The sequence below is a fragment of the Amblyomma mixtum genome, chromosome 3 (assembly GCF_055824585.1).
Source record: "Amblyomma mixtum isolate Tamu chromosome 3, ASM5582458v1, whole genome shotgun sequence".
Classification (NCBI taxonomy): Eukaryota; Metazoa; Arthropoda; class Arachnida; order Ixodida; family Ixodidae; genus Amblyomma; species Amblyomma mixtum.
The window spans coordinates 201,311,905-201,339,539 of NC_143014.1; the positions used below are offsets into that span (position 1 = coordinate 201,311,905).

At 50.8% G+C, this 27,635-nt stretch overlaps 1 protein-coding gene across 4 annotated transcripts in view; it reads left to right on the plus strand.

The window, feature by feature from the left end:
- Positions 1 to 27,635, plus strand: part of LOC149353310 (long-chain-fatty-acid--CoA ligase 1) — a 117,728-nt gene that overhangs the window by 18,231 nt on the left and 71,862 nt on the right. The window contains exon 1 of one of the 4 annotated variants that reach the window (XM_089582464.1): positions 20,874 to 21,056. The exons of 2 other annotated variants lie outside the window; for them this stretch is intronic. Coding sequence is in view for 1 of the 2 variants with exons in the window: in XM_089582463.1 (XP_089438589.1) it covers positions 23,477 to 23,510 (34 nt within the window). In the remaining variant the exon portion in view is untranslated. Of the gene's footprint in view, positions 1 to 20,873; positions 21,057 to 23,261; positions 23,511 to 27,635 lie in introns of those variants that run through there. One more of the 4 variants, XM_089582463.1, reaches the window with a different exon arrangement.

Below are 27,635 nucleotides of genomic sequence, written 5' to 3' on the forward strand. Positions count from 1 at the left end.
CGTCCTTGGACATTCGTTCCTTGGGCTGAAACTGGAGCTCATTCAGAAGCAAACAAGGCAGTGTCACGTTGTCGCCGGGAGATAAGGTTCTGCCCTTGCTTCTCTAGCATTCTGCGCGCCAGACAAGAAGTTGACGAACGCATGCACAACAAACACCAACCCCGCGGCATTGTAACACGAGCGAATAGTCGCGCGCACTCTGCGGAAACTTTGCTACCCTGCGCACCCTTATCGCGTCCCGGTAAGATAGCAAGCGGCTCACGGTCTGCACGAACTCCTGCTTTCCCCGGAATCCGACCAAAGCCCGAGCCGAAGAATGGCCGGTGCCTGGCGCTTGCGCGCTTTTCAATTCGCTCGAATCGAACCAAGAAGCCTCCTTTCGGCGCGTGCTGCGCTATAGTCCGCGTGGCGCGTTTGATTCGTCGACTCATTAACTTCCTGTTTTTCTTCCGCCTTTGAGAGCACGCACGCTTCCGCTTGGCATCTCTGGTCACGGGTTTTGTCGCTGCCGATTTTTCTCGCGGTCGCCGAGAATCGCTCCCAGCCGCATAGCGGAGCTTTCGTTTTTTCCTGCTTCCACTGTTTCTTCTTTTTTTTTTGTTCCCCTGTTTCGCTTCCTTTTTTCCACTCATCCAGTTCAAGGTCGGTTACGAGGAAAGCGAGAGAAATAAAAGCGCACCCTTCCCACAGCCTTAGCGACCTGGCTGGCACCGGCAAGGTCGGCCCCTTCGCTCGTGGCGCGCATTGTTTTATCAGCAGTCCAGTTCCTCTGGGAAAGGACGGTCGCCGCCGCGCGCCGGCTCTCTCGTTGTCCTTCCCGTTGATTCTCGGTCTTTAGGCCGCCGCCGGACCTCGACGAGGGAGTGAACGCGCGGTGAACTGCTTCCACTGAAACATGTTTCTTTCTTTGTTTTTCTTTTTTTCCTTTTGCAACGAGGCTTCGTCTCGCTGTGGAGTGCGATTGCAGACGGCCAGCATAGGAAAGATGATGGCGTAAAATCTGCGAGAGGAGTGACGTCGGAGTTAGGTTGTACGATCATTTGCATTATCGTTATCATCATTGTGTTAGGCTTGTTTGTGCGCTGACGGAGCCGGATACTATGGCGGCGAAAGGTTTTCCTTATAGTATCGAGTACACGAGAAGAGATGAGGCTTGGGCATGTTGGTATGACATACTTAAGGGAAATAAATAGCGCACAATAGAAGACGGGACAAGCGAGGGGAGACAGACAAGCGCTAACTTTCAACAGACGGTTTATTGCAAAATCGGGAGCATATCTTGTCTTCGATCCTGTTCTTGGTTGCCTTTCTGGACATGTGTATATATGCTCCCGATTTTGCAATAAACCGTCTGTTGAAAGTTAGCGCTTGTCTGTGTCTCCTTGCTTGTCCCGTCTTCTCTTGTGCGCTATTTATTTCCCTTAAGAGTACACGAGGTTTTACTGCCTGAGCACAGACCAGACCTATACATACACGGGTCGTTAGGCTCCCTTGAATTCCTTAGCTAACTGACACTCAGGGCCGGCGTTTCGAACCGCTGGGTTTTCTTCTGTTTGAGAGCCATACGTAACTTGGTGAGACAGCAGCATGCTTTCTTGGAGGGTATTTTTTTTTTTGCGCCTTGTCATTCGCAAGGAATTAAAAGAATGGCCCCTGAAGGACTTCTCGATTTGGAAATCAAATGCTTATTGTTCGATTGTTTTTGTTTCGTACTCTTGCAATACCTTCGTAGACCTGCTTTGTGCATAGACCTGCTTTGGTGTGAACACCAAGGTAGAAGAAGCGACGTGCTTGTTTGAACCAGTTATTGGTTTTTGTTTTTTAAGAAAGGAAATAGCGCAGTATCTGTCTCACATCTCGGTGGATACCTGAAAGAAAGAAAGAAAGAAAGAAAGAAAGAGAGAGAGAAAGAAAGAAAGAAAGAAAGAAAGAAAGAAAGAAAGAAAGAAAGAAAGAAGGAAAGAAAGAAAGAAAGAGAGAAAGAAAGGGAGAAATGAAGAAAGAAAGAAAGAAAGAAAGAAAGAAAGAAAGAAAGAAAGAAAGAAAGAAAGAAAGAAAGAAAGAAAGAAAGAAAGAAAGAAAGAAAGAAAGAAAGAAAGAAAGAAAGAAAGAAAGAAAGAAAGAAAGAAAGAAAGAAAGAGAGAAGGAGGTGCCGTAGTTGAAGGTTCCATAATAATTTCGACTGCCTGGAGTTCTTTAACGTGCACTAACATCGCACAGCACACGGGAGCCTTTCCGTTTCGCCTCCATCGAAACGGGGCCGCTGCGGCCGGGTTCGAACCCAGGAGCTCCGGCTTAGTAGCCGAGCGCCCTAACCAGTGAGCCACCGCGCCTCCGAACCAGTTAGCATTCTAATTTTATGAAGCACGCAGCACGAGAAGGAAGGGATACGAAGGAAAACGTCGATTGCGCACTGTTTGCGTTAACGCCTCCCTTTGTGCCCCGTGTTTTCGCGCTGTCTGCTCCGTCAAAATAAAATGAGCGAAACGAGAGAAAGACATTACCCCGCCTATTGAGGAAAAAAGTGGCAGTAGCTGCGAACGCCCATTGTAGAAGAACAACGATCGAACGAAGTACGCTGAGGAAAAACTGTACTTCCATAGATTGATGGTTTCGGGGCAGACGTGAGAGGTGGCTTGTTTTTCTCCCGTGCACCGGCCAGCAGATGCGCTAGTGGGCACAGTCACGCCCCTCGAGCTTAATATGCGGTAGCTCACGATGCAGAGGGGCACCGATGCAGGCACCGCCGCAACGCAGGCGTCTTGTGAAGAAAAGAGGACTCGGTAAACTTTATGCTCGTGGGCATATCTTTTGTGCACAATGTCTGTGGCTTGCCACCTAGTGTTAATAACTGGTTGCTCTACACCCCATATTTACGCAATGGCTCGTTTCACAACTCGTCTCGCGTTGTATTAGGCAGTCCAGCTTGACATGTCGGGTTTTACTTTACTCTGTTTCGTCGCTCTCAGAAATGACAGCCACGTAGTTGACGATGATTGCACTTTTTCTTGCACCAAGCTAAGAAGCACGAGAAAGTTGAAGCCATCGTACAGTAGCGCTGGCAGTTTTAGGTGCCTGGTCAACGACGACATTTCGAATTTGGCGCCATAGGCATTCACTGCAAGACGTCACCAGCGGACGGCTGCGTTTTCACTGAACCTCTTGCGCATCTCAAAAGCTCAGTTTCGGTTTTGTGCGGTAAATTTGGCGCCATAGGCATTCACTGCAAGACGTCGGTTTTGTGCGGTAAATTTGCGGTTTCGGTTTTGTGCGGTAAATAGTGGCAGGGCTTTAGAGAACGCAATTTTGTTCGCTTTAAAAACAGATATGAAATCTTCTTGGCCGTGGCTGCGAACTCGACATTAGCCCTAGTCACTAGACTGCGTTAATTTAAAATATAATTGATGATTTTACTTAATTAACAGCTAAATAGCATGGTTTTCAGTATAACTGACGTCCATTGCGGCTGGCAGTTTTTTTTTTTAATATTTCCTTTCTATTTAGACCAGCAATTTTTAGGAATATTTTAGGGCTCGCTTAAGACAGCTGGTATATTACCAGAATAACATTGCCAAACTTGCTCGTTTTCTTCCTTTTTTCAAGACATCAAGAATTAAAAGTGACACTGGCTCCAAAACATTCAAGCTAGTGGTACTTATAGCAGATGCCGTTGATATATGTATCACCTTTCTTTTGGCCGCATTGACATTAGCTGGCATTATTCAGAATACGGTTCCTGTGTAATGTTCCAATAATGGAGGGTATGGAAGCCTACATGGAGCTTCCTTCTGTTATGGTGCCGGTTTTTCGCGCCAGCGCAGGGGAAGAAGGAGCCCCAACCGAGGCCAGTTGCACAATGGCAGACACTCCGCAGTGGAGGAAAAAATAGCATGATCGATACATGCTACGCGGCTGTTTTTTCGTGCGGATAAAACGCAGGAGATTCCTTGTGTTATTATTTCTGGGGCTACCTAAAGCAAGCCAGGGTAAACTACTGCACTTATTCTATCGAGCTCTTCTCTGCAGTGACCCTAACAATCCGATTAGTTAAATGACGTAAATTATGTACAAGTTTGCGCTAAATGAAGATGTGTATGTTGTTGTTATTTGTTTGTTTTTGGTTTATGGGTGTTTAACGTCGCAAAGCTACTCAGGCTATGAGGGACGCCGTAGTGAAGGGCTCCGGAAATTTCGACCACCTGGGGTTCTTTAACGTGCACTGACATCGCACAGTACATGAGTCTCTGTAATTTCGCCTGCATCGAAATTAAACCGCCGCGGCCGCGATCGAACCCGCGTCTTTCGGGTCAGCAGCCGAGCGCCACAACCACTGAGCCTCCGCGGCGGCCCTGTGTGTGTTGCGTTGCTTACAACATCCCCGGCTACCATTTCGTGGATGCGAGGACGCTTAGTGCTGATGTGAAAACATATCCAGGGTTGCACGTGCAAAAGTTTTCTTAGGCTCTGCGTGGTCCGTTGGACGCCTAGTCGCTACGCGCCTCTTCGTGGTTCCTGCGGGATAATTCTCACCTTCATGTCTTGTGTGCGCCTTATTTTCGTAGCCTTTAAATTACACCGTTTCGTGTTAAGTTTCCCAAGAAACGAACTAACCCTCATCGATGCCCTCCTCTCCCCCCCCTACCCCCCGCCCTCCACCCTCCACTTTTTTTCTTCTCGCACCAGGCGCGGCACGTGGGCTTTCTTGCCTCGCGCGTGCCAGCGTCATTAAACCACAGTCACAGGCGATCCCATCGTGCCGGGCGTATTTTTCTGTTTTCTCAGCAGCGACTCCAACCTCGCATCGGCGACCTTGATCTTCACGCGATAGTGGACGTGGGGGTTGCCCGACGGGTAACCGACGGGCGCCGCAGTAACGCATGTCTGCTTAGCCATCGATTGATGCGGCATGGTCACCGCTAATGATGAGCGGTGACCGCTCACGCGAGTCATCGCGTGGGGAAAGCAGTGACGACATGTCGAGAGCTGCCAGCGCGTGATTAATATCTTTCGACCTGCAATTTCTTCATATGTGTTGCTATCCCTGCAGTCAGTTATTATGTAAGTCCAGCATTTACGGACGCACTGACAATTTGCGCAAGAAAACACTAAGGGCCCATTCACACTTGCGAGTCCCAAAGGGCATGCGACCAGGCAGCAGCTCAGCAACACCGTTGTTCACACTTGCAAGCCCGACCTGCGGGTCGCCTTCACGTTTGAAGCGAAAGCGCTTGGGAGTGACGTTGTTTGCGCGCTTCTCGGGGCCGGCCTGCCAGCCTGTATGCCAGCCGCCGGCGCCAGAAAAATGCGCCAATATTTGTTTGTTCGATAGAGTTCATACCAAGCCCTGGGGTACAGGAATGTCAAAAATGAATCATTTTTGTAGATCGTTGGCCAATACAGAGTTGCTGATAGAAGTGACAACTGCGATGCAAGGAAATTTCTTCCCGTAACCGCGTTGCTGCTGCCCTGTGTGGCTCGCCTGGCGTCTGCTATAACTGCTGCTGAAGGCGTCGCGGAAATCGAGCATATCATTAATTTAATATGAGACGAGGTTCACAGTAAAAGGATGGCGAGAATAGCACCTTTATTACAATGCTAGGCAGTTCCTAGGCGCCCTCAGCTACGGCATCGATGAGAAACGGTTAGGCTTAGCTACGACTACGGAAGCGAGAGAATAGCTCAGTTCATTGCCCGGTGCGTCCGCGGTCGGCGTCGTTGCCGAAAGCTCGACTCCCTAGCTGATTGGTTCAGCGGATTGCTACTCGCAGTCGTAAGGCTGGAAAATCGAGCAGCGGGCGACTGGCTTGCGACTGTCGCTTTTCGACCAATGCGACCGTTTGCGACTGCTTTTCGACTAAAACAGTCGCACAACCTCTGCGACTCGCAATTGTGAATGGGCTCCGGTGCTGTGTACCGCACTAGTACGCAGTGAATCGTCTGAAGGAACTATTCTACTGGTTTTAAGAGGGCCCGCCTAGAGCCACAGAGAAATAGGCAAGGACGTCCGCAGAACACTTTTTCCAGGGGGGGGAAGGGGGGGGGGGGGGGGCACCTGATGTCCGGGGATGGGGGCGGCGGTAGGTTAGCACCAAAAAGGAACTAGTACATAAATAATATCCGTATTTCCAGGGGGGGGGGGGGGGCAACCGCCCCCCCTTGCCCCCCCCCCCCCCCCCTTCCAAACGCTGATGGAAATAGGGGTCATTTCATGCCTCACGGAAGCGATCAGCTTGAATAAGAGTGTCGACCACTCTCCACGAGACTCGGTGGCAGGCGTGCCCCGTTCGGAAGTCGTTCTCGAACGCTCGAGCCGCGGTTCTCCCACCGGGACGCACACATGAAACGCGGAGAACGTGACGCCAACAAACTGCATGGAATGGCTCGCTGCTGGTGCATGTGCGCGCGCTAGTCAGCGAATGTCGAGGCGGCGACGACGACGACGAAGGGCGATCACGGCTGACCGCGCAGATGAGCTGCTCGCGCTGGTCGCCCGTTCGGGGCATTTCTTCTTCTTTGCAACGGTCCACGTTACCAGGCGCTGGCAACCACGCGGGGGCGTGTGCCACGCCACGAACGCGTTTGGCTCTCGGGTTAGCGGCGGTGGAACGATCGCAGACCGATCGCGAGTCGTGTGACAACGCGGCGCCGTAGTCGCACCACGCATCGGAAGGGCCTCAGAAGATTCACGCCTCGCCCAGCCACCGCGGTTCCACCGGCAACCCGAGTCGTCGTCCTCCGCGCGGGCCGCTTCCAAGCCGTCCCCGACGCGCCACAGTAAGGTGATATTTCCTGCCTGGCGTTCTTCAGTGCCCGCTCTCCTACCCCCGCACGGGGAGGTGCGCTGTGCTGGCTTCTTTTTTTTTGTTTTTGCGCTATCACGCGTGTACGCTCTCTGCGTACAGCAGTGTCGGTGGGAGAGCGCCTTGGGTTCCCGGCGGCGCCTCGCTTTTGTCTTTGCCGCGGCGTCTACTGTTGCGGCGCCATGGTCACGCGTGTAAGCGCGATCTGTGCGACGTGGCCGACTGGTTGAGCTTAGTCAGACGCTTTTGGCTTGTCCGGCGTAGCCGGTTTGATCATGTTCGAAGGTGTCAGGAATAGAACAGCCGTTTGTCTCTGCTCACTCCGCGTGTCGTATTAGTGCGGCAGACAAGTTTTTAAGCGATGCATTCGCTTGACCCTTCTTTGCGACGCAGTGTAGCTATGCCTTTCGGGGCCGGTGGCAGAGACCAAAACCATTCCTTGTTCGCGAGTCACGTGCGCCCTACGCGGACGCTGCCGGCTCGTGATCCACTCCACGTGGACTGAGGTCACTCCATACGTGCACGAGTCATGGCTGTTCTACACATGGCTTCTGAAAGCGAGCTAGCGCGTGGCCCGCGTTCCAACCTAGGAGAGCGGCCGGCGTCTCGTGAAGAGCTCTGCGCGAGCCGGACAACAGGTGGCGCTTGGAAACGTCGTCCGTTGCTGCACCTGAGGAGATACGGTCAACGAAGACGAATGGCAAAACGTACTACTTGAAGCGGGGACCACACATCCGCTTCTGCTTATTCGTAGCGGAGTGCTGCGCGCACTGAGAGCAGAGTACCTGATAGTACTGCACAGGAGTTCCAGTCGTCTGCTTTCAATTCGCGGCCTACCGAGCGGTGTAAATTTTTTGTGGCATATACGTGCAGAACCTAAGCAGACTCACGCTGTGCCGTGGTCGCGTATTGAAACGCGAAGAGCGGAGCGCGTTCCTTGTCGTATGGCGCGATGGAAACGTGTATAGTGATCTCGGCGCGAGGGCACCAATCTCATACCCATTATGCGCGCGACTGCCCGCTCGGTTGCCTTCGCGTTTCGGTGCGCTGCCGCGACGTGCTGCAAGCTCATTCACACCAGGCTGGGTGGGAAATTTTCCCCGAACACACGTATTCGTCGCACTAATTCACCGCAATTCGCTTCCCTGCTCGCTGGTCACGTGCACAGCGTACGATAGCACCAGTGAGCGACGCACCGCTCTCCTCATTCGCTGCCGTACGCTGCGAGCCAGGCCGCTCGCCGATGGAAGTGGGCGGTCATGCCCACTACCGTATGCTTACTGCGTCACTTCTACCGTGCGCGTTGAGAACACAGTAGCATGAAGTTAAAAGCTCAATGACGCGCTCCTCAGGCTCTGCTCGCAAAAAAAAAAAATAGAGGTCGACTTACAATTGTGAGCATACACAGTTTAACCTTGTTATGGCAAAGTTAAAGAGGCCCGGCGATCACTTCGTTATAGCCGTAGCTTCGTTATAGCCCGTGTTGACCGAGCTTCCATGGGGAATCGTCATTCCTTCGTTATATCCATTATTTCGTTATAACGATGTTCGCCTGTATAGAACTAATACGGAGCATGCTTCGGCAAGCAACTTACTCTCATAACTTGGGTAGTGGAAATTATATTGTACTTAGTACAATGCCGCCGCTGCGCTCTCGCATGAATACAAGTCACCTTCATACTTCCTTTACGTAACTCGTAAGAACTCCGTATCCTGCTCGCGACAGTACGTTTCCTAAACAGGCAGAAAAACTACGAATCTGATTAAGGCGGTAAGGCCTATATTGACGCGTTTGATTGTCATGGAGCACCGAATCCTGGCTGAGGTTACTGATAGGTCGCAAACTCGTATCACGGTTATGACGAAACAAACTGTAAACATTGAAGGTTTTATTGCGGAGCAGGAGTGCAATAAATTGTCCCCGGCATGATCACTGGCGTTCACAGGAAAAGAATGCAGAAACTGCATGTCTGTGCTCAAGACAGTCATTCTCTCTGTCACGAACAAAGCGACGCGGGCGCTTGCAGCCTCTTGCGTGAGCGCTCAGACGCAATCAAAGAGCGAGCGAGCGACGATGCGCCTACAGAGCTCGCCGGAAGCGCGCCCTCGAAGCGTGCATGGGCCAGCGCAAGATCCCGCACGCCTCCCCCCCCCCCCCCCCCTCCCATTCCCTCTCCATCCCTCAAATTCGAATGCCATGCTCGTGTATTTTCCTTCAGTGCCGCTATGAGGCACCACCGGTGTCAGCAGACACGCGCTCCTCTGTTCGCGTTTCAGTAAGCGAGTACTGTTCTCGCGGCAGCATACTTTAACAACGCGTGAACATCATGTGAGGAAAACGACTGTGCTATAAGGATTATTTTCGTCCAAGAGCAGGAAAAATCAGCGCAGGTCCAGCTGCTGATATCCGCTAACTTTCCGCTCGATCATTATACATTGCGACATTCGTGCTCTGGGCGTACCATCGCAACGGCGTAACGGCCGTGTCTCGATGCGATATTTGTCGTTCTTCAAGGATCTCTGTGGCTGGTTTCTGTTAGGGCACCATTCCAAAAGACATCGAAAAGGGGGTTTGCCGTAGCGTGTGGGGATTAAACGTCCCGAAGCTGCACGTTGGCTATGAGATGCGCCCACGGTGTAAGTGGTGGATGCGCCTGAGCGGAGGGCTCCGTGTTTGTTGCTACCTCCTTGGGATTTTTAATGTGGTCAAGAATCTCGTTGAACGAGCGTTCTTGAAATTGACCTCCGTCAAAATGTGGGCGCCGCGGCCCGGAATCGACACCTCGGTGTTGTGCCGAGGTGCATAATTTCATTTCCCCAAAGCCACCGCGGTGCATCTGAGCTATTGTTTTACCCGCGTGATGCTGTTGAGAGTAAACCCTCGGCATTGCAGTATCTGCAGTCGTGATGGACCCGCTGAGATTCTTGAGACTGCGCTCGGACGCTACAGTACACTACACAGCTCCGAAAACAAAAGAAAGAGAGGCCTTGTTGCCCTTTGATTCTTTTTGTTGCCAGTTATGTAGGTGCCTCTTTACTACAATCTGCTGTTGGTTTCGAGCCAATTCCTTTGTTTGGTTCGACGGTGGGTGAAGTTTTAGGTTGGCTCTTTCTCGCTATCCAAAACGGGCGTCGTCATCGGGACGCTCGTGATGCTAAAGAGCATATGTGAAGATTAACGAAGCCTGACAGTCGTCGCGTTACTCGATTTCAGATGGGAACCAGGTGAGTCCCTCAGAGGCAAACGCGTGCGTTTTAACCCGGCCGCTCCTGCTCGCGCGCGATTTCCCCTCCGCCCCGTAATGCTCGGCCCTGCTATTTCTGACCGGCGGGCCATGCGCGCGAGTACTGTGTGCAGATAGCGGCGAGCCAACTTGGCACCAGCGCCTCTCGCGCCCTTTTCGCATCTTGTCCCACAGACGCTTCGCGAACGGGCTTGCACGAGGGCCTGTCTTGCGCCGGCAAGGCTGGCAACGGCAACGCTCTGCAACGGCAGCACGCTGGATCGCCGGCGGTATACCTGGGTATCTAGTACACGCTAACCAGGGTACACGGCATCTTACTTCCCGCCCGCGTTGGGATGCTCACGGCCGCCTGGATCGGGTGCACAGCGAGGTTCCAGGCGGCCGTGGGGAGCTCATCGCACCGCTAGGGTGTCCTAGCACCGCGAAATCTCCCGCCTGTGCACTGAACTGCAGCAGCGTGTGAATGCAGCAGTGTAGCGATCGCCGCGGCGACGCCGCTTTCAACCTGACCTCGCGCGCGCGCTGCGCGCTTCAAAGCTCTGCTGCCGATGCGGTCGCCGCAGTGGTTCCCCGTGCTGCGTGTATGTATGTACTTGCAAGTCAGTTTTGAAACGACGTGTTCGCTCACGCTTCTCGCAAACACGATGATACGGGCGCTGTTCTTACGAAGAAACGTGTGAGCGGGAAGAGAGAGAGGAAGAGGAAAAAGAAACGTGCGAGAAAACGGATTTTTTCCCCTAATCGGTAACGATGCCAAAGACACCTTGCTGTCGTGACAAAGGGGGCCTCTCCTCTTCCTTCCGTTCCGCCAAACCGTCGTCCTTTCATCGAACACGAATGTAGGTCATCCGGGCACCGCACTTGAGCCGGAAACCTCATCGGACCAGCGGAGACTGCGCGGATGCTGCGTCCTCGTCCAGTCACGCTGGCCAACGACCGCGTGGCGGCGCTTTCGTCGCCGCGGTGGCATGCGGCGGCCCGCTGGAGCGCCGAGTGGCCGAGTCTGCGCTACTTCTGCTGCAGCCCCAGGCAGAGTGGCTGGCGGGCAGCCAGGTCAGGCCGAATTGAAGACATTTTGTAATTCAGGGTGGCATTTAGATCCCGGCTGTGGGACTTCGTTGGGTGCGCAGTAGAGTGGCAGCTTTGAGTCAGCTCGCGTTGATCCGCAGTTCGCACAGAGTGGCTGAGTGTAAGTCTGCGAAAGGTCGTGTCGTGAAGCGTTATATCGAACTCCACGGTTACCTGTCTGATTTGGTCCCGTGGAGGCTCCCGACTGTCAAGTGTGGTCACGTGTATATATATCCTCTGCTGGCAGCGTGCGTGGACGGTGACTGACGAGGCAACGGTTTAAGCGTGTGCTCAAACCAGTTGCGTGTTGCATATAGAATGACAGTGTTTTCATACTGCAGCCTCTTGTTATCGCCTCCCCTTCGACACTTGTTTGTATTCGCCCGATTATGCCTGCACAACTCACAGTTAACTGTGCTATATAAGCTTTCATATTCAGCTGCCGCGGTGGCTCACCGGTTTTGGCACTCGGCTGCTGACCCGAAAGACGCGGGTTCGATCCCGGCCGCGGCGGTCGAATTTCGATGGAGGCGGCGAAGTTCTAGAGGCCCGTGCACTGTGCGATGTCTGTGCACGTTAAAGGAACTCAGATGGTCGAAATTGCCGGAGTTCTTCACCATGGCATCCCTCATAGCCTGAGGCGCTTTGGGACGTCAAACGCCCATAAACCATAAACATTCTTATTCGTTTTAGACATTCAGAGCAGTTGTATGTCGTGCACATGTGCGTTTCGAGAAAATCTCCGAGTTGTTACTATCCTCTAGTCAGTAGACGTATAACTATTTAGTCGAGAGACGCGTTCTGGGTACCATTATCTTAAACTGCTGTTATAACTGACTTAATTAAGACTATTATGTCCAAAGTTTGGCTAAACATGTTTTGCGTCGCCTTGCTAGCCTATTTTTCTTCCATCGTCGCTGCATTCTAACACCATAGTTGCAGCTTTTCCGCCGAAGTCGAATGCTGGAGTTACCTCGTGCAGAATCGAACTTCTCGTAGGCCACAAGATGGGTGAAACTTGACATAGGCGGAACCATAGCGCCGAGAAGCTGCCCTCCGACTCGTCGTGGCCGGCAAATCAGTCCACCGCTCCGTACTCAAGCGACATAAGCGTACAGTTAGCGTTGCCTTGTTAGGGCGGTAAACTTTTCACACCGTGCTGTAATGTTCTGACGACTTTGTAGGCGCCGTGTGTTGTAACCGGAAACACCCGTTTTTGGTCGCGGTAGGTCAGAATGTTGGCTTGTTTGCTGCACCAATGAGAGCGCGTCGTGTTATAAGCTCTTGCGAGACTCGTTTTCACTGTGTTTTTACACTGATCTTGGCGGCCGGAGAGCCTACTGCAAGGTCATATACCGTGCGAAGCATTACGCTTGCAGACGAGCGGGCTCGTCACTTGCCTTTTCCGTCGGCACTCATTGTTTGCTGCCTGCATATGGCGTAGCGCCTTGGCCGCGTGCCCCGGCGACGGCACAGCGGAAGGGAAAGAGAGGGAGATGCGGCCGCTGACTAGCAGAGCGCGGCTCTGTTGGGTCATCAGTGCCGGTGTATACATTGTATAAGCAGCAGCTGGTTGCGTCAGCCCTTCGACGCAGCGCCGCGGACGCTGTGCAGTCTGGAATGGCGCCGCGCCAACCCGACGCATTTCCAATGCGTGGCTGCTGGCCGCGTTAGCAGCCCCAAGCCCTGCCAGCTGCTCCAGCGCGTTTAATCTCTTTGTAAGCAAAGCAGAACGCTCGCTTTCGTTCTCATTTCAAACCGAACGACGCCTGGGAGTATCGCTGTCCACTACATCGGCTTTTTTTTTTTTTTTTAGTGCGAAAGCTTTATTAGCCACATGTGAATCCATGGGGTCGTACGTTCATGATTGTCGACGACCGACTTTTCAGACTGAAAAATCGGCCAGTCCGAAAAATCAAATTTTGGTTTGGTTTATAATGGTCTAACGTCCCAAAGCGACTCAGGATGCGGGACGCCGTAGTGAAGGGCTTCGGAAATTTCGACCACCTGGAGTTCTTTAAGGTGCACTGACATCGCACAGTACACAAGCCTCTAGAATTTCGCCTCCATCGAAATTCGACCGCCGCGGCCGGTATCGAACCCGCGTCATTCGGGTCAGCAGCCGACCGCTATTACCCCTGAGCCACCGCGGTGGCTGTAAAATCAAATTTCATCGAAAAAATCGCTTTAACTATTGCCAATATGCTGGAGGAAGGGGGTCAGAAGTCTTGTGCACATTCTGAAGCTCCTGATGAATTAATCTCGCCGCGCTTCGTGTACGTGGACGATGCGCGACGACCGCTTTAACGAGCTTTGCGTGCGATGGCTGTACCGCCTTGGGCATGTCGCCGACGAACGCAATGGTTCGGTCAAAGTGTAGACGCGAAAGCGAACCCTCCGCTACGGAAACTACGCCGCCACCGCAGCACGAATAGCCCGCGGAACAAGAGGGCGAATATAGTGAAATTACAAGAACCGATAAACGGCCGAAGCAAGCGCTCCGTCGTCGTTGTCCTTCATAATTGGGGAGCCAAAATCGGCATCGTAGCCGGCGATACGCACTCAGCGGTGGTTTGCGTATAATTATAGTTGTCTTGCCTGTCATCAAAACTTCATTTGTTGACGGTTTTTTGAAAGGAGAGTCAGGATTGAGGTGCGTTTTGCCGCGAGTACGCTCACCTTGCTTTGAAATATCCGCGCTCGCCGTCTCTGTGAAGCTGTACGCCTCCCACGCGCTTCGCTGTTACATCTTCCCGCATTCGGGACGAAAGACTGGGCACAGACAAGTTCCGCGAACTGTGACAAGTTTTCAAGTCTGCCCGGCGGACGACGTCTAAGAACGGTAGGAATTCGAAACCACGCAGGCGCAATGTGCCGACTCGTGGAGAATATCAGCCGCGCCACTTAAGAGGCTCCATTTGATCGTGAATTTCGTTTTGTTTGATTGAGTTTTCGATCTCTCTAGCAGTTTTAATTAACAAGGTTTCACTGTACACATTATATGGCGGCTTGGGTATTGGCAGCGAGTGCGAACGAGGTCCGAAAAATCGAGCAGTCAGTTGAGGTGCGTCCGAAATTTCAGGCGCTCTTATACATTGGCTCTATGGGCCATGTCGCGGTGCAGCGATAAAGTCCGAATAATCAGGGCTGTCCGAATTTTCGGTCGGCGACGTACGGTTACCTTGCGCACCGTTCACTACTGTCGCGTGAGGAGCTACGTGGGGGTGAGCCCATCCATGCGGTGGCTTATCGGGCCAGATATTTGCATACGAGAGAAACGAACGCAGTAACACGTGATTTACAAACACGTGTCATATGACGCATTTGTGTCGGTTGCCATGGGCATGTGCAGGTAGCCAAACCCATTGGAAAGTGCAGTTAGCGATACGCGCCTTTGGCTGCCTGTCGGCAGCCGGGAATATGGCGGCGTGCCGAGCGACGCTACACCCATGGTTAAACCTATCGGCGGCCGCCTTTGAGGAGAGGGGACGGCATCTCTCGCTGCTATCGCGTTTCTCGTCACGCCATGGGATGCGGAAGGCTCTGGCGGCGCTGTCACGTGGTCTGGGCCTGGTCATGGCAACAGCTACGACGTACAGGTCGGAGAAACGAGCGGATCCGGTGCGAGCCCAGTCGCGCAGGCCAACCGGAGACGGCGCCACCAAAAGCGACAGGAAAAAAACGCATAGACATTCATTCCTTGATTCCGAGCCACTAGCCGAATAAGACACACGCGTCGTTATCTTGTTTAAATATGTTCTGTTTACCTTCAGAGGAAAAAACGTTCATTATCCCTGTACTGCAGCCAGTAGAAATGCGAACTCTGCAGCTTAGTTAATACGTGAACTAACAGAGAAAGAAACTTTGCTAACAGGTATACTTTGACTCGTGGGCAGTGAGTCAAGCGCGTCGGTTTATCGGCAGATACGGGACAGGACCAACTTATATGAAATGAGCGATTTCTTGAAACCGTGCCAGCTTCTTGGGGCGCCTGTCCGGAACTTTATTTATTCGTCCGCGCCGCTCCCTCGCATTCCATCTCGTTACACGCTATAGCAGTGCGTTGTTGACGGCTGTGAACTTTGTGTGTGAACGGGAAAGCCGAGGAAAGAATAAAAAACGCACCAATACCTTTTTTCATAGATCAAACAAATCAGGGTCAATCGCCAATCAGCTCGTCAGTTGATCGGCCTGTAAGTTGATAATTTAAAAATCCTACCAGTCTAGCATATTACGAGCGAGAGATCATGGTGCTAAGTTGGTACAAATGGAAGTGGGGGGGGGGGGGGGGGGGGGCGAGGAATGTCGCGTTCTAGCTTGCAGCATTGCGGTTATCTTGGTGTCGGGGCGAAAGGAGCAGGTGTACGTGCTCTGGCTTGTCTTTTCTTAGACTATTTATTTAAGACTGGGGTGCAGTACTGTTTTAGACTCCTCTAAATATAGCAGGAATATCGGGAAAGCTATATAAAGCTCACCCTCTTCCAGCGTAAAGCAAGTGACAGTGAATACCCGGCCCGTGCCATTGTTACTCGACGACTACTCAAACGAGCGTGGTCACTGCGAACGCCCTCCCCATTTTTTTTTTTTAACTCGTGCACTTGTAACGCAGTCCTAAGTGCCAGGAATGTACCTGACTAGTAGTGCGCTGCGCTTATACTAACGTGTACAAAGCTAAAACTGTAGCGACAGGGAGTTGCAATGGCACAAAAAAACAAAAAATGGAACAAAATGTGCGAGTCGTAACGTTGACGTTATATTTTCACTTTCACTTCTGCGTGTGATTACGTATGAAACGTACGACAAAGCTCAGCCTGTTCTGGTGGGCATGTTTAAGAAATAAACGTCATCCCTTTCGACATTATTTTATGATTGCAGATAACATTAATGACTTTGTTTGCGCTACCGTGCCAAGCGCTTTCAACAGAGTATACAAGCTAAAGAGAGGGGCACTCAGCGGCATGTAATCCTTGCACACTTTTCGACCCCAGAGCTATATCTTCATGGTACGCGCTCTGCGCGAGGGCACGGTCTGTATATTCGGGCTTATGCTTATATACCGTCAGCGCTGTAGCTTACTCAGGAGAATGGTAAGAATTGTTTCTTGGGATCATCAGTCAGCTAAGAGTGTTATCAGCTTTAACTGTCTTGCGATGCCTCCATCATCGATTGGCACTAATTTGCATAGGTCGCAGCTTGGCTCACTGCCCGGTGTCTGGGGTGGATATTTCGGTTAAGTGTAACAAGGTGCGCTGCTGTCAACACTGCCGCAAAGAGCTTGACCTCTCATTCCCGATCTTTCCATTGTTTACGCACAGGAGACAATAGAAGACTGTTGCGAGCAGGTTCAGAACGCTCTACAGCTACCACTCTCCCCCGTGCTTGCGCTGCGTGCTAGCCCACCGAGGGACAGGGCGAAGCACATAGGAAGGTTTTTTTGGGAAGAGCTGTTCAGTTTTCATCAGCTGGAGTGTCAAGTTCGGACACCCATAGCTGCCGCCTGCATGCAGAAAAACGCACCCCTTTTGCTTGGTTTGGTTTAGTTTATGGGGTTTAACGTCCCAAAGCGACTAAGGCTATGAGAGACGCCGTAGTGGAGGGCTCCGGAAATTTCGACCACCTGGGGTTCTTTAACGTGCACTGACATCGCACAGTACACGGGCCTCGAATTTCTCCTCCAAAGAAATTCAGCCGCCGCCAATGCTAAACCCAATTCGCCGAACGAGTGCCGCCTTCGCTTGCCAGCGGAGCAGGGTCGTCTTCTCAAATGCCCTAGAGCTTAGAAGCTATACCTATAGGAGCGAAGGCCCACGCTCCTCATTTCGCGCGAGCGCAACCGAGGCTTTCCCAGAAACACTACAGCTCCTTGGAAAATATGCCGCTCTCCCGGCGCGCGCGCTGTAAAGAAGTCGGCGGGGGTGAGTGAATGTTGCCATTCCGGCAAGCGGTGGAGCGGCCGCAAACAACCGCCGAGCGACGTGCGACGCGGTGTTTACTGAACCTGCAGTCGAGCCCTTGGATGCAGTCCAAGTGGGTCGCTGGCTCAACCCCCTCGCCGAGCTCCCACAAGGGGGCTTCCCTCGAGTGCGCTGCCGCTGACGTCTTGCCGCGGCGACGTAAGACTGCCGCGCGCTAGGGCCGGGCCGAGATCAGGCGGCACATGCGGCGTCGTGCGGTCGGCGCATTTCGCTGGCACATGGCGTTCCGCTCTGTAAGCCGCCTTGACGACTTCTTGTGCGCCGCTGCGGCTTACAGCAACCCGCTTGACGCAAAGCATTGCTGGCCATTCGAGCTAATCCAGCACGCGTCGTTGTGTTGTGTGTCGGGCGCTGATTGGACGGCTGCGTGCTGCTATTTACTGCAATGGCGCACGCACTGAGCGCTTGCCTGGTGCGGCGCCTAACGTGATTAGAGGGTCTGCCCTCAACTCAGCTCCTTCTCGCAAGCTTAATTTACACTCATTGTAAGTGGCTTCTAGAATAAATGACAAAAACCAGCGATATTTTTTAACGAGAAACTGCCACTCATTTTTTTTTCGGAAATTTTGAATAATGTTGGAATATGACATATGCGGGGCGAGGAAGGGGGGGGGGGTGCATTGCTATGACAGCGTTTTTTTTTTTTTTTCAGCTATGCGCGCCGAAAGCGGGCGTACGTGCTTTCGTCATTTGACGTGGCCCGCAGAAGGTACAGGAGGAGGAGGAACAAACATTTATTTGTTATATGACAAAGAGGGTAAGGGAAGGGGTTAGGAATGGGGTTTAGACAGGCGCGTGCACCTCTCGACTGCGCCAGGTGGCTTGAAGCTCATGCTTATTGGCGATCTCCAGGCTACAACCCACTATCCGGAGTTGTACCTGCGGGTCAGAGCTTAACAGCGCAGTCTCCCGCTGACTTTGGTTTGAGATTCGGAGGCTCAGAGCGGGTTGGCCCTCTGGGCACTCGAATAGGACGTGATTGAGGTTTTCTTTAGAGTGACTGAAGTGATTGCAGCGGGAATTTTATTCCGCCGTATACATCAGGGATTAGACATAAGGATTTGTGAATGCACCCGTTTGAAGCTGCGCCAGGCAACCTGCTCTGCTTGGTGAGGGATTTGTGCGGGGGTGGGTATTTGAACCTATTGTTACGATAGTGGACGGTGATTTCATGTCAGGTCACCAGCGCTCCCTTCTGAACCAGAACGTACAGTCGTTAAATGTTTCGTTTTACATCTCGTCGCTTTCTTAAGGATCTACCTATGAAGCGGTAATCGCCTGGGGCGATGTTTCGTCGCCATGCGACTCTATGGCGACGGCTCTCGCCTATCGCTGCCGCTGGTACATCCGCACGAAGCGACGAGACTTTGCGATACAGCGACGTGTTTTCAGTGTTTCTGGGTTATGTGGTTCTTATAAATGGAAGGAATTACGTGCAGTACTTGCTATTGTCTCCGCTGAGGGTCACGATCGCTGCACTGCACAGGGGTTGGGGAGGGGAAGTAAAGAAGATAGAGTAGGGCCGTGTTTCTGGGTTGCCGCTGCTTCAACGTTGTCACCGCGTGTTATCAGGGATACAGCACAATGGCGCCGAACTGTATTTTGTGGTGCTGAGACTTGTAAGAACTGAGACATACGCCACAAAACCCTTTCTTCACTACTCCTGCCGCCAGCCGCACTAGAAAACTAGCTTCGCTGGCAAATTCGCTAGATCGGAAGTTTTGTACCCGCAAAGCCTCCTGCTATTGGAGGAGGCTTTGCGTAAAACGTAAAACGGGCCCTGAAATGCGCAGTGCGTAAAGGACTACCCGCCGCATACTTGGAAGCTTCTTGTGTCTTTTAAACGTTGGCAGTGAAGCCGCAGCAAATGGTGGGAGGGTGAGGGAGTGTCGCGACGTCATTTCCACCAGAAGTTCCATCCCGCGAAGCACAGTCGTCCATTAAAACGCAGTCGACTTACCGATTCGACCTAGCAATTTCTTTGTTGTAATTGTTGTTGGGCATTCTTGACGAAGGCTGTGCAAGGACTTGTAGCGGTCCTCAGTTAACCTCCTGGTGAACTTAGATTAGGAAGCAAATGGCTATGGCGAGGTATGAAATAGGCGAAGCAAAAAGCGTGTGTATAGTCAGTTACGTCTACTTAATTGCCGCTTTGTTGAGACACAAATGTGATTTCAATGGCAGCTGCCAGCGAAGAACTCGTGGCACGTATGCTTTGGCTACGACAAAGCAATAGCTAAGAGCCGTAGCGAAAATTATAATAGCAGAACTAATAGACTATCTGCTTAAAAACTAATAGATAATTAGTCTAATAAGAAATTCATCAAATAGTAAGTCTCATAGGCTATTAGAATCTCTGACACTCGGAAGTAGCGTTTTCAAGGCTGTCACCTAAGCATGCGTACACTAACGTCCTTTTGGGAACATACCGACATCACAAGGACATTCACAGCATACATCCTCCACATCTTACCGTGTATAAATATGAAGCCTTCGCTGGGCTTTATAGCCCCTCTGAACAGTGTACCCATACGTACTGGTGGTCAGTTGTTCATCAGCACAGCTACCTAAAAAAAATATACTATATATTCGTTATGTGCCGTGTATAAGTCAGCATGTTCGCCTGTGACGTTCTGTTAACTGAGAACCGCAATAACTACTGACGCCAAACAAGTTGGTGCTGTTCTTGTTTCAAATTGCATATGTCGCTTTCCCTCAGACTAACACAGATAAGATTGATAAAAGACCTGTAAGCAAATACAGGAATGTTTTATACCAACACATACTGTGTTTATTTCTTCATTTATAATACCTTCAGGGTACAAATGTACACTGCAGAGGGGAGGAGGAAAACAAAAGCAGAAGATACAAAATAATGTCAAAATATAGAACATAACTATACAAAAGGCGTTTAAAGCAAGGTCAAAGGGAAACGCTTGAAAATTGAGGTATACAAGAAACAATTGTCCTGGAAGTGTCTTAGTTACATTAGAATTTTTGCTAGGGAATAATAGGAGAGTAACGTCACTTCACTTCTTGCTTTGTTTTTGTTTGCACTGCAGCAGTTGTGCTTCGAAAAGTCGAAAGAGACGCGGCTAATCCTTCCATCGAAAATACGCGCGCGCGCCTCGCCGCAAAGAAGCCACATTTTTCAGTTAAAACTTGTATCTCATACACAGCCGCGCTAATTTCGCGCCTTCCCCAGCGGTGCCTCTTCCCACAGTAACGACGCCCTGCAATTTCGCGCCACACACGGCGATGTTCAGACCGAGCACGACGCTTTTCGGACATGACACGTGACAACAGGAAAGCCGATCGGCAGCGTAGAAGATACCGCGGCGGTTCATGCCAGCAATTTTAGCATCTTCACGAATGGTAGCTTACAGCAGCTGTTTTGATCCGAGAAGAATTTCGGCGTGAGGAAGTGCCGCGCATATAGGCCGCATCGGAGAAGCTCGGCCGTACGAGGCCAGCAGGGTACGCTCAACCACGCCGCGGCCTCTCGCGTGCTTACGCAAGCGCCGTCTGTTCTCATCGCCTGATGTGCGTCAGCCAATGGGAAGCCATATCGAGACACCTGTCCCAAAGCCGCGTGACGTCAGCTGGCCGCGCGGCCATTTTTGATGCAAGGAAAAGGTCGATAAAGGCGTTGGGAAAGCCCGGCCTAGGCGCCTCTTTTCTGCTTGCTGTCCCATCGATTTTGGAGCGCGGTATGCCGGGATTCCCTTTGGAGGCGCCGTACCCTCGTGTTTCCCGGTTCCAGACTCATGCGCAGTACAGAAAGGCACTGTGGAAACGCCGGCTTTTTGGTTTCGTCCACGAGCGATATTGGCCTGTTGTTTCTGTAGTTTCGGTCGTCATAGCTGCGCAAATATATACCGGACTTCTCGGACCATCCAGAGTCGAGTCGCAGAGGAACCGACGCATGAACGATAGTGTCTGAAAGATCTTCAGGTCTCTCTTCCCAGGTGGGCACAGTTCGATTCATTCACGGCCGGCACGGCAGTACCAGCAGATGTGTAGCATAAATCTCAACGGATGCTGTTTAGTTGAAAATATCACTTATGCTGCTCTAGGCAAAAGTTCTCCCCATGTCACACATATTTCCGCAGACTGGGGCTGCAATGCCAGAAAGGTCACACCATGTCCAGTGGTTAATTACGCAGCATACGAGCAGGTGTAAAATTTGCACGTTGGCGTGATTGTGGTGCTAAAAGCAACCCTTTTATCTAACAATAAAAAAAAAGTTTGTGCACTAAACAGTCATGCTATATGTTTACCGCTAAAACGTTATTTGGTCACGTGAGAGATCAATAAAAGGGAAAGCAGTGATGACATTATTGATATCGCGGTGTGGTGCACTGCGTCACTTCCTTGACAAGGTGGTGCGCTCATGCGTGGGACCCTTTTTATTTTTATTTTAAAAAATGGGAGATAACATGATGCCATTTTTCAGTTCCCCCAAGTACGATTTTCTATCAAGTTATTTCTATCCATAAAAATTTGTCCCCGAGCGCTAGTTTTCTCTTCTTTCTTTTTTTTTTTTGCAGGACGTAAGACGCCATATATTCACAAGCAAGCTTTAAATTTCCTTAGTTTTTATTTTAGTTCTTGCATTTCGTTCCTACTTTACCATTCGCATTCGCAGTATTTCTATTTTCATGCCACGTCCGCGTGTTCCTGCGCATGCATGCTCTGCGAAAAAGAGGCTTTCAACGCTGCATCTAACATTTGGACATTAGGAATGCCAGGTGTGGCTCCTCCCTCTTCACTAGCGGGCTGTATCTGGCGGAGGCCTTCAAAAAGTATCGAGGGAAAGAAGGCACGCTGGAAAATGGCGAATCCTTTTACCTAAATGCGTGAACACATTTTTACTGAGGAATATTCAGATATTTCTTTTTATTGCTCCGTTCACTGCTTAACCGGAACGCAAGCGCATGAAACGACTAAACGCGCTATTGCGCAATAGTGTTGTGATAGGCATTTTTTTCTTCTTGTAATTAGATTTGTGCCATTGCAACGCAATAAGCATACTTTACATGGGCGGCATAGTCGAGCCCTTATTCTTTCGTGCTAAGCAATATCAAATAGTTTAGAAGAACTTCTTGTTGGGCAAATTGGTGCATTGCTTTGAATGAACCAAGTTGCGCTATAAAAAAGAGAGCCACAGGAAAAAGCCAAGGAGACAGACAGAGCGCAATTACAGGAAAAAGCCAAGGAGACAGAGAGCTCTGTCTGTCTCCTTGGCTTTTTCCTGTGGCTGTATTTTTTATAGCGCAACTTGGTTCCTTCAAAGCAATATCAAATGCAGTTGGATTACATTACTGGGAAAGTCTTTTCTGGCGTTGGCGCAAAAAATAAAAATAAAAAAGTACTTGGTCTCTAGCGCAGGAATATTTCAACGCAGAGAGCCAAGCACGTACGTGACGTAGCGCGTTAGTGAAAAAAAAAAAAGTTCTGAAACCGCTGTTCGCAGTTATATTTAGTCTTTCACCGAAGGCACATGACATCAATTTTAGACGAGCTTAGTGTACAGTCATTCACAGACCAGTCTAGAGCGCTCGAAAGATGCGCTGTGCTGTGCATTTGTGGCAACTGCCTGTGCTTGGCGGGCCGGGTGCAGCTTTTAAAGACATGGAGCGTTAAAAACAGTCAATGGGGATGTGCATGCGCGGTAAGGCCTTGTTTCGAGCCCTAGGCCACTCTTAAATGACGCAAGTATACTCCCCGATGCGCCGTCTGAGTGCTCTAGACAGGTGTGTGGACTGCTGTATGTGCGTGGGTACTCGGCAAATATGCAGCTGCCCCTGCGGGAAAACCCTGGTCCACTTAATCCTCATCGGCCGGCTCGTATGTGCTCCAGTGGAGCTAAAGAAAAACTTATCTTGCGCTCTGTACACGTAGCAGCCAACGTTTATATAGCGGGCGCATAAATTTTCACTAGTATTTTTTTCATTTTTACGGTAACTCGTTTGAACACTTTCTAACACGTTCGTACCAGAGAATTTTGAGTGGTGTTCGCCACACAACACGTGTATTTTTAGGTTTGTTTGTGCTGTTTTTACTACCCTTTTGCCACCTGGTGTCGCTCGTCACAACGATGGAACGATGATTTCCGTTCTGCCGCCTAGGTGGCGCTACACGTATATTCACTCGTTCTACGTATTTAGTGTATTGTCCTCTGCGTGTGGTGGTGGTGGTGGTGGTTGTCGCGGGTTACGGTGGTGTTTGTCTGCGGGGTGTTAACGTCCGTTTGTACTTAGTGTGGCCTTTATGTTGTTTGTTCCGCGTAAGTTAACGTTTCTACCGCTAATAATCCCTGAGGAAAGCAGCGGCTTATGGTAGCAACTTTTGCAACGCTGTGCTGATTTCGCCGTCAGCTGCCGGCATGGTCGTCCATTCAAACCCGCTGAAAAACCTCGGTGCGTATCACCTTTGTGCTCTCTCTCCTCGGCCGTATGCGCGCCAGCGTTTCGGCGGCGTACGTCTTTGTTTGACAGCTCGGTTTGTTGAGCGCCTTATTGCATAGAAAAGTGCTCAGTCCGTTAATGTTTCTGCTGTAATAGTTTCTTCCGATTTTTTAAAAAAGTTGTATGTAGTGTTCTTGTAACGTGCCGCACTTTCAGCTTGTTCAAAATCAGAATTGAAAAAGGAAAAATAAAGCAAAGGGTTCAGTGCAGTCAGTAGCGCGCCGCAGCGCTTTGATGAGTTCACTAGACTTTCATATGTTAACGGTCCCGTGTCCTTGACGGAGCGCTGCGACGCTGATCGCCGCTAGAAGTTTAGCTGGCTAATTGGAAAGTGTTGTGCTTTGAGCGTCGTTTGAGGGTCATGTGTGGGCAGGTGTGTGTCGCGCACAACGCATAGTCGCTGCGGCAAGTACACCGGCGTAGAGGTCAACGACTCTGCATTGTGGCACCACCGTACCGAAACGCTCTGGCGTGCCCTTCTTGTTCTTTAACGCATCGCGAGCTTTGCCTGCATGCCTAGGCGCGCCTCTCTAGCGGGTCTCGTGCGCTCAGTGCAGAGACCGGTCCACGTTGTGCTCACCGTAACACGCATTTTCCTCAGGTCAACCAGGATCGACGCCATGCGCGTCTTCTCTCTACAAAAATTAATCGTAGTTATCGAAAAAAAAAAAGATGAAAAATGAAAGGAGGAGGAGGCAGGGATGTCAGGAGCGCGCAGCGCGACTTAGCTGGTCACCTCGTTGGATCTTATCGCGGGCAGGGTTCTTTGCGTAAAGTCGGCTTCTTTCATCGGATGCTGTACGCCCGGTCGACGTTGCTCCTCTTTCACGCGGTTTTATTCTTTCTGTACGGCCTACGAAAAAAAAAGGGGGGGGGGGAGAGGGGGGATTTCCAGCTGGCCCCTGTCCGGCCGCGAAGGCAGCTGCGAGTCTGGTCTCTATCGGTACCGATGAGGTTGCTGCGGAGTTGGTTTAGCGTGCCTATTCCCGTACCCTGTCATTTTTGTGATCTAGATTTCGCTCCGTACTTTTGGAATTTTTTTTTCGCGCTTGTTTTGTAATCTGTAACTTTGCGCGTAGTGTACTGATGATTTCGTGCCTTGAACAGCGATTCTGTCGCGGCTTTTCTTATATTCTACCGCGTTGACTCGGAACTTATCCATTGCCTTAATCAAACCGTTAAGCAAATTTTCCTCCTCATTTCGCTGTTCGTTTTTTATTATTGATGAGTGAAATGTGGGTGTTGTTTTTGCTTTTCCGAAGAAGCGTGCTCACACAAGAGTGAAAAATGCTGGTTGTCCACAAAATGCACTTCGATCAGCATTGTTTTAATGTTTTTTAAAAAGCAGTTTCCAGTGCAGCAGGGCGTCAGATAAAAAAGCCAGCGTGGCGAACCCGCTTTGTGAGGAGTGCTTCGGTTAAGCGAAAAAATTAATGCAAAAAAAAGCAAGTGGCGTTCGCCTGGCCACGTCACCTTTTCCCGCGGTGGATTGTTGTGGTGCGGGTCGTTAACGTTCGTCAGGACGGCGCGCAGGATATTCGTTGAACTTTTACTTCGCATCCTCTGCAGCTTTGCAATGCAAGACATTCTGAACGCCTTAATGTGAAACGAATAATAGCGTCTCTCCCAGTTTACACAATGTAGCCATTTTCGCTTGAGCTGCCAGCTGGCAGATCGAAAGAGCGAGTGTGCGTGTTGCATTATTTCGTTTTTTTTTCTTTTTCCTTGTTCTTAGTGACCTTTCACAGTGTGCCACGTAGCAGGGCGCTACGATTTGAAATTTCAGCAGGTCGGTCTCGCCTCAGAGACTCATTTGCCTGTAATCTACTGCAGCTCGAAGTTGTAACGTAAGGACGGGCCAATTTCTGGGTTGTAATGTCTCTCTTTTAACTTGTCGACGCAGTTTTGCTGTGCCAGAAAACTGATAAAGTGATGTATTGGAATCGAGTTTTTTTGTTTTTTCATTACTGCGTGGTCGTTCTAACGCCGCCCGATGGTGGCGGCATGACCTAACTTACCTTGGGGGGGGCGATATGTAGTTCGAGCAATATAAATTATTATTATTTTTAGCGGCTCGGTTGCCACTGAAGAAGCAACATCGAGACGCTCGTTCTATCCCGGCCGTGTCCGTCGAATTTGGGTGGAGGTGAATCCGGAGCCCTTCACTACGGCGTCCCTAATAGCTAGTTGCTTTGGGACGTTAAACCTCCATACACCAAACTAATTGAAGGTAAACGTTCTAGTCCTCAGATTGCGCGGTGCTGATGACGTCACGCTCCTCTCGACCTATCAGGGAATTTCGTCACGGAGAAAACTGGTGGTTTTTTCAAGACAGCCGCAACGCTATCGCATTAATGGGCGGTAAATTATCTCGGCTTTCAACTTGCTTGACGCAGATTATCTCAGTGACAGTTCATTCTTACGCTTTTCGTTTGGTTTTTATGGGGCTTAACGTGCCACAGCAACTGAGGCTATGAGGGACGCCGTGGCGGAGGGCTCCGTGTAATTTCTACCTGGGGCCCTTTAACGTGCACTGACATCGCACAGTGCACGGGCCTATAGAATTTCTCCTCCATCAAAATGCGACCTCCGCGGCCGGGATCGAACCTCCTTGTGGGTCAGCAGCGACCCTGCACCGTTCAGGCGGCATTGACAGTTTCGAACCTCGTGCGTTCTGGCGGCGTTCGAACTAAAGGTGAGAATGCCTCAATACATTCTGGCTGTCAAAGGGGCGCGTTGGTCGCGTATTGTATGGGGCGAGTGGGAACCCGCCGACTGTCATCGACGGTGCGCAGCAGCGCAGCGTGACGCGGTGATAAGCTTTCACGCAGAAACGACGGCGCAGACAAAAAAAAAAAAAAAGTGGCAAGTTGGGAATTCTCCGGCGGCAAAGAGAGGAATAAACACGAAATGTGCGTCGCGAAGTTAATAATGAAAATTACATCTTTTTTGTTGTTGTTGTTGGAGAAGGCAGCTACGAGAAGGGCAAGGGCGGAGGAAGGGGTTCTGACCTCCCCGCAGTTTCTCAGCCCTCGCCCTCCACCTCCTTTTCAACTGCGTCGATTCTTGTATGCTTCGCCTGTCATTCGGCTGCCGCATCCAGCCTTGCGTTTTAACTTCTGCACCCATTTGAAAGGTGCGGGCGTTCCGCGCCCTTTCAGAGCAACTCGGCGCACATTCTGTTTAACCGGGTGTTTCAGCGAACGCTGGAAAGAATTCCCAATAATGGAGTGCTTGAAATGGAAAGAGAAGCTTCTCAGAAACACATTGTCAGCCGCGGCGGACGTAAGAATAACTCCAATTAACTAATTAACTCAGGTGTACTGTTAAGCTTGTGAAGTCTGTTAGTTAATGTCAATGGCGAGCTTGCAGCCTTGGACAAGACTATGCCATATCCGTTTTTGAAGCGAAGAAACAGTTGTCTGAAGCCCTGCAGCGCCGGTATATGGTGCTTTTTTTTTTTTCGCACAATGCCGAAACTTGGCCCACGATGCGTGCAGGAAGCCCAGTGCAAACGCAACGTCCGCTACTGACGTGTTTCAAGGCCTACGGCGCCTAATTGGCACCGCCTGCCTTATTGCACCACGACATGCACTTTCTTTTAAGTCGGCGTTCAAAACAATAACTGCTACGTGTACGCCATTTTCCTAACACCAAGCGATCGAAGCAGAAGAGAGTGCTTGACGTGGTACAGTAACGCTGGCAGTTCGAATTTTGCGCCGTAGTGTCGGCAACACGTCACGGGAGGAGATTGTGTGTTCCTGAGAAATATTTCAAACACCCAGTTTTTTTTTAGGAATTTTTTAAACGCCCGGCATAATCAACGTTGTTCGATTTGGCCAATACCCGAAGCATCCCGTCTTTGTGCGCTTAAATTTCCCCGAATATAGGGTTAAGCTTGGCATCTCTCTGGAAGTGTTTGTCCGGAAACTGCAATTGTTCGACGCCTGCTGTCATCCGGATAGATTTCAGTAATGTCTTCATTTGTCCATCGTAACTTGCAGGGCCACTTTCAAGCCAGCTTTAAGACAAGCCCTTATAAAGCTAGCTTCACGAATCGAGCATAAGTCATCCGCC